Below are 7,500 nucleotides of genomic sequence, written 5' to 3'. Positions count from 1 at the left end.
CTCTCTTCTTTCCTCTAATGGTGTATTATCTTTTGCTTTGCAGACTCCAAATCTGTTTGGGAAAAAAAAAAAAAGTACATTTTGACTCACTTCAATATTTATTCCAGCATGTTCCTAGAATATATCATCCCCTATCTACCTCTTTTAGAACACGCTGTATTTTTATATTGTTCAGTTATCAGTAATTCATTCATTTCAGTCTGCTTCCTAATGCTATGTGTAGTTCATAATTTGCTTTCTTAATTCCTAATATGTTGCAAATATAATCAAGAGAAAATCCTGTTTCTTTCAACAGTGGAATAAGCAGCAAAATTATGGAATAAGCTGCATGTGTGTTGCACAGTCTACTTTACACTTTCAAACCAATAATTCAGCTCTTCAGGATCACTTTTCAGTCCTCCAAGATATTTTCTCACCTTAAAACAGTTAAGAAAATCAAGTTAACATGGGATTACTGAAAGATGGAGAAAAAATAAAAGATTAGGACTATGCCGATGAAATATGAAAATTGACCAGCACATCTTGTATATAACTTAAAAGGCATGACAAGAAAAACAAAACAAACAAACAAAAAAATTTCAAAACCTCTGGAGTTATTTTCAGTCTTCTGGAGGAAACAATGTGTGTCTGCCTTGGCAGATTGCAGCATATTAGACCCTAAAAGTACAGCAACTTTATACAGAGAAAAGTTATTTTAGAGGGTTTTAAAAATGTATTAGACCTAGTTCTTCTTTCACTACATTGCCTATACTTGCATGATAAATAAAGCAAGCCTACTTCACAGGCAAGAAAGATCAGAAAAAATAATTCTTAAAACAATTTTTACACTTTTAGTGTTTCCATAAAGTAGCTTTTCTCCGAAATGCACAGCACAAGTAACCACATTACATGAAAGCATGGTATAAAAGATGCGGATATCTCATGAGTTTCCGAAGATTACTGTGTTAACTCTCAAGAAACTTGGAACATTCTCCTAAGTTATCGTGTAATCATATTGAAATTACATTTTACTGGACTTTCTTCTCCCACACTGCATACTGCTGCTACATTTAAAGTTCCTCAGGGCAAGGACTGTATCTGTATCTATTTTGTAAGGTGTTATGCAAACATATGGTGTTGTAACAACTGATAAATAATCATGAGTACACAGTAACCTCAAACTTGGACTGGGAGATCTTTTATACCTACACTATTGCTTAGTCTCGTGTTATCCACGTATACCTGTGAGCATATGCAGGTGAGCGTACGTGCACGTGGAAGCGCAGTGTACTGGTGAGAGCGGTAATGATACTGAGATAAAATCTGTCTTCAGACCTTTTTCTGGCACTTTTGTACCCCATTAATTGAAAACATTAAACCATTACATTTACAGACTGTGCACTATCATGCTTGTGTACTTGAGGGAGTAAAATTCTTTGGAATCAAAATTTCAAAAAACAAATGAATGGTACATTCTGAGCAATTACCTGCTTTTTAAACTGACTGCATTTTTTGCATCAATGGGGGGGAATGAAGTCAGTTCCTTCAAAAATAAATAAATTATAGGTTTTATGACTCACATAAAGGAAATGTGTCCTTGGTGATGCTTGTACTTAGCATAAACTACCAAGCAAGCTACATGTCCACTCTTTAAACAACTTTTTATTAAAAGAATTAAAAATACCTTTCACAATCTCTTCCCCAGCCATGCCTGTTGCAAGGATAGCAGAACCTGTTGTATTCTGCTGACCTTAAAACCTTGTCATTGGGTCCTAAAACTGAGAAGTCACGATTTAAATAAAAAGTGGCAAATGTTAGTAAAAGTGAAATACAGTCCCCTCTGATTTTCCACTGTTTCTGATGAACACATTTTTCCCATAGATTAGCAATCGAATGACTACATAGTTCTCTGGTTAATTCTACTAGAAAAGAAAAGGGAGAAGATACATTTCCTCCACAGCACAGATAACTTAGTTACTGTAACTGTGAGATAGACCATCCCTGACAATAGTCCTTGCAAAGCTTACCACTCATGCCTACAGTGGAAAGAGCCAGTAAATCCACATTCAAATGCAGAACCCTTTTGCTCCCATTTCTTCTTTAGCCTGATCCTTATGATTTCTTCTCAGTGGAGCAGCAAACACACTCTTAAAGCTCAAAAAGGGACTTCTTTGATCCTGGAAGAGAGAGAGAATAAAATGAAAACATTGTCCTACAAAAAGCATTATTAAATGATCTCTGTAAAGTTATGCTTGATTGAAATCTCTGGGGAACAGCCACTTAGGTCTGGGCTGAACTTAAGTTATGGGCAGCTCTTCACTGAGGTCCTCTGTCCCTGTTGCAGAGTGTGGTTTTGTTTTGCTGAACTGGCATGCACACCCTGAATCTCTCCCAGGAGGCTTGCTGTATTAGTAAGGTGTGTAGTTGGCCCTTCCCCTGCCTTTATCTTGCACACTCTTCCTCATACTGGGGTGCCCAATCACTTCCATCATCCTCAGAGGCTGCTTCTAGAAACTGCACTGAAAATTGGATATTCCTCTACAGCTCTGTTTTGGGGAACGGGTAGCAGATCTTCTGTCATTACTTAAGGATTAAAGAAGAGCAGATAGAGAAACCTTAACAAACTCTGCATTAATTCAAAGTAGTTCAAGTAGCCTAAAAGCAATTACATTTTTTGGAGAATCATTTGTAAGATGATTCTCTTTATCTGCATCAGCAACAGGAAGTGGAAATCTGTTCAGTCACTCTAAAGAGTATCCATAACTGGTTACACTGGCCTTTAGATGGCATATGTGATCTGGGAGATAGGAACTGGTATCTGACTCATCACTGAGAAATTTTGTAGAACTAAATGAAATAATCAATTTTGTTATTTTGTATTGTTTTGTATAAGGCATGCTCTGATTAGGTCTTTTTGCATAATGGAAACCATATGTACAGGAGAGAAAAATGGACTTAAAAAGACATTTTCCTCATCTTAATACTGTCTTCTTTGCTTCTCTAGGCACCTTAACAATGAACATGCGTTGGATGACAGGAGCACTGCTCAGTGTCGGGTGCAAATGCAAGTGGTTCAGCAGTTAGAAATACAGGTTTGTTACATGGATGTATTATCCTACTACTTATTTACTATCAACCTAAACTAAATTGAATACACTTGCATTAGTGACTCTAGCTTAAAGCCATATGCTTCCTGCATGAAATTTGTTGATACTCATGAACAAGTGGGATTTTTTATTTAAAGATTTTTCACATTATAAATTATGCAATAATTATCTAAGATCAAGATTGTCTACAATATTTTGCTTGAACTGAGACTCCAGTGCCATTCATCATGAACAAAAAATGCAGTCCCTGGAGCAAAGACTGGATCCAAGCCATCTTCAGTTCTTGAAACACTGGATCTGGACCCCTCTTCCTGCTTCCCCTTCTGACCTCTGGTGTTTGTCTATGCCATTCTGCAGGATTAAAGAGTAGCAGAGGATATCTCCACCCAAAAGTACTCCCAGCCTGTCAGTAGGCATTTTTTCTGCAAGCAGAAGGTATAATGTCAGACCTACTCAGGGAGAGTCCCACACCTGGAACTGTGTGACTCCAGTGCCCTGTACATGCTCTAACCATTAGAGGTCACTGCATGTATGTGAATGCTCCCTTCTGCTTATGCAAGAAGTGATGAGTATCCCTGGTGTCTCACAGTACTGAGATTACATTTATCAGGCCACCAAGGTTGGGCAGGAGGCCTCAGGAGTGACTCTGCAGGACACTTACACCACGCTGCCCCCTCCTGCCCGTACAGCAATCATAGTGGAGGCATCTCTCAGCAGTCCTGTCCCCTCTGGGGACCAGTCAGAGGAGCTCAAGAGACACGGAACTGAGCAAGGAACTGAGATTTTTGTCTCTGTTGCTTGCCATACCTGGAGAAAGAAGGATAAGCACGTTTCACCTTTCTCACCTTTTAGCATATTGTCTCACGGTTCTCTTTCTTAAAAGAATACTTGTTCTTCTTTCAGCCAAGGCAAACTCTTTGGGTATTTTTTTATTTTAACGCTGGAAACCCAAGACAGTGAGAGGATTGTACAATAATGTACAGAAAAATTTCATTTGCCTTAAAATGAAAGATTTTTAAACCCAGGTAAAGCTGCTGTTTGTTTTATAATATTCACAGCATAGTTTTAGCTTGATTTGTTTGTTAGGAATTTACATCACAGCAAATACCATGTCTCTAAAGTGTCACACACATAGTATGAAGCCACACAATGTGAAGAAACCTTCTTCCCACCCCTTGCCTCAAATGTTCAATTGGAGATGCACTGATGAAATTATATCCAGAATACTGAAAATATATGCAGTAATAAAGATAGTTTCCTCTCTTAAAATTACTTACAAGTTGTTTTCCTTAGTCCAATCTCAGTCTACAGGTGTAACTCTTGAGCAAGAACTCTCCAGAAACTGGTAATATTAAATACCAAGTGATTCTTATTGCAATTAATGTTGTAATCATATTGTGGTATCCAGAGTCAAGTCTATAGAATAAAATTTTGAGCATTTCTTCTTGGAACCTAGTTTTTGGGGAAAAAAATTCTTTTCATGTTATAGGGTGTATTTTCCTCTTTTATGTCCTGCTATTTTTGTCAACAAGTTACATATTTCAAACAGTTCCTCCTCTTTCTTTTTTTGCCTTTAATTTGGTAACTTGTTTGAGTCTGAAACTACAAATATTTACATAGCATATGGTCAGAAAATCGTGTAAGTTAGGAAAAAGTAGAGGTTTGAGTAATGAGATGTTTTCTAAAGGCAGCATAAGGGCTGCTTGAGAACTGTTTACCATTTACAAAGGCTGGGCTGTAATCTAACAGTCCAAGTGAAGATTTAGCTTGCAGTGTGACCAATTATGCCATTTTTTGCTTTGTCTGACTGCTAGTGAAGTAGGGTCCATCAGTTGTAATGAGACACAGTGCAGTGTCGATGCCGACTTGATGGCAGAGTTCAGCATTTCACACTGCCTAGGCTCTGTCACTCTATTGAATTAGATTGATGATGGCAGATTGCAGGGGGCACTAACTGGACCTCAGTGGGAAAGGATGAAGTGTGTAGTCAATCCTGGCAGGCACTGTGCTTTGAGGACCCTTCACCCCTTCACAGCTGTTGGCACTAGTCCATTGCTAACAGTGTCCACAGGACTTTAAAGAGACTCTATGGGCCTTCTAATTTATGGTCTTAGTAACTTGTTACTGTTGAGGCAACTGTGACCTCAATTCTCTTATTGACAAAAAGATGAAGTGCTATTTGTTTTCTCTGACCTTTTAACATATGAAAGGCTATAAAAGTTTTCTGGTTTTTTTTTCTTTCTTTCCATGCCCAAAGTTACATTTCCTCTTAGATAAGTTTCTACTGACACAGACTTTTATATGTAGGAATCATTACACCAAGACAAGCTCCATGATAAGATGTATCACTGCAGTGAAATAGCTGTATCAGTCATTTCTAAAATGCTTCTGATCTCACTCTTTCTTAACAGCTTTCTAAAGAACGCGAACGTCTTCAAGCAATGATGACCCACTTGCACATGCGACCCTCGGAGCCCAAGCCATCTCCAAAACCTGTAAGTGCATATTGCTTTATAAACAGTAAATAGTTCTACGAATGTAGCAGGCTAAGAAAATGAACAATTTAGTGACAGTGGAAAACAATGAGTGTGATAAAAAATGTGGCAATAGAATGAAAGTAAAATGCAATAGCTTGTCAAATTGTACGTTTCTTTAAAAGTAATGCTATCTTTTACAAAATCTATCCAATCTACACGATAGGTGACACTAAACAAAGTACACCTGTAAGTATCCAAATCATTGCCTTGAGATTGAAACTAGAGAGAATATGTTTTCGTGATATATTTACAGATATTAAAAGGAAATCCACTTTGAAAGATTTGAAGTTTAGTGGCAGTAAAAAATAAATGTAAAATGAATCTAGGTGCTTAGAAAATTTCTCAAGTTAGTTACACAAATAGGAGACACAAATAAACAACTTTTTATTCTTAAATGAACAGAAATGTTATTTTATTCAGTGAATTGAAAGAGTCGTAAACGCCAGGGGTTTGCTCATTTTTTGTCAAGGCTGCAGTGTTGTGCATCCACTGTGATTGATGCTATTGGGGTTTGTGCAGGTACTGAAAAGTTACCGTTGCTTCCAGACACTCCACAGCGCTGCGTCGAGCCCCAGTTGTGCAGCTGAATCTGCAGTCAGGTTCAAACTCCCTTAAACTCAGTGTGGTTTCATATAAGCAAAAATACCGTCTGATGCAGGTCCAGTGGTGTACTGTCAGGTGTCAGGCATTGCAATACTTAAAATTTACTGTGCTTAGATGCACTGCACTTATACTAGAAGCTGTGTGAAACATGAACTGTTCATTAATGTTAACCATGACAGTAACTTTTGTATGTACAGTATGAAGAGGATATACCAGTACTTGAAGATGAAGTGCTGGGGTATTGAGGAAAATCTGTGGATATAAAAGTCTAGAAATGTAGGCATAAGGAACATAATCTGTTTTAAAGAGCACACTTGCATATCATGCCCAGTTAATATTTACGTAGAAGGACAGCATGCTCCGTCTCTTGTGTTTTCAGCTCCACGTACTTCAAAGAAAATCTTTGTTTGAGGGCACACTTCATAACCTGGTGATGAATGAAAAAAGTGTTGGCATTTCCTTAACCCCTGCACTTGTGAGAGAAAATTTAGATGCATTATTTTTGCTTTCATTAGCCCAATTAAATTTGAATTTTTTTGTTTCCTTTATCTACTATGGAAAAGCATTTGGAAACTTTAATTTTAGTATATGTAGAATATATATGAATAAAGTAATCTGAGTGTTTTTTACATTTTAATGCATTGTGAAGTTTTTCTCTCACGCAGCTTCTCGAGCAATTCAGGTTAGATACCAAATGCTGCTGAACTGTGTGGGAAAAGGTTTTCAGAACACATTTTTACTATTTAATTATTTTAACCCCAGGTGATCTGTAGTCTATCAAAATTTTGAGAATATTGTTTCTTTAGAGTTTTAAGCCACTGTCTCATTTCAGTAAGATTATTTTTCTCATTCCTTCCTATAGTATAATGTAGATAATCACAAGACAGAATAATTGTCTCATAAATCCATCAGGAATCTGCAGCTTGTTCTTTTCCAATTAATTATTCAATCAGTAAATTTTTTAAAACTCCAGCAGCATGGTTACATCTACACTAATAAAGAATTTTCAGCCTATAATCCAAAACAGAACCTGAATGAATAATGTAATTGAAGTATTACATTACATAAACCACACATGAAAGAATTGCTAATTGCGTTTGATGGTGGGCAATTAATACAGAATCTTAGATGAGCGATTTAAAATGAAACCACAGTTTAAAGTTCCCTTTGGAACTAGAGATATCTGAAGTGGTGAGCTGCACTGCTGGCCTCAAATTGGTTTGAAAGAAGAGTGGTCAATACTACTCCCCCCCCCTAAAATTTATACACTGTAC

At 37.2% G+C, this 7,500-nt stretch overlaps 1 protein-coding gene across 11 annotated transcripts in view; it reads left to right on the top strand.

The window, feature by feature from the left end:
• The window catches only part of FOXP2 (forkhead box P2), a 407,335-nt gene that overhangs the window by 362,811 nt on the left and 37,024 nt on the right, over positions 1-7,500 (top strand). For all 11 annotated transcript variants that reach the window (XM_050324245.1, XM_050324243.1, XM_050324237.1 and 8 more), the window contains 2 exons: positions 2,984-3,071; positions 5,498-5,581. In XM_050324245.1, coding sequence (XP_050180202.1) covers positions 2,984-3,071; positions 5,498-5,581 — 172 coding nt within the window. The remainder of the gene's footprint in view (positions 1-2,983; positions 3,072-5,497; positions 5,582-7,500) is intronic.

Source organism: Myiozetetes cayanensis, unplaced genomic scaffold (genome assembly GCF_022539395.1).
Source record: "Myiozetetes cayanensis isolate MyiCay16 unplaced genomic scaffold, myiCay2020 scf3, whole genome shotgun sequence".
Taxonomy (NCBI): domain Eukaryota; kingdom Metazoa; phylum Chordata; class Aves; order Passeriformes; family Tyrannidae; genus Myiozetetes; species Myiozetetes cayanensis.
Note: the sequence above shows the minus strand (reverse complement) of the source record. Positions and strands in the feature narration are given on the sequence as shown.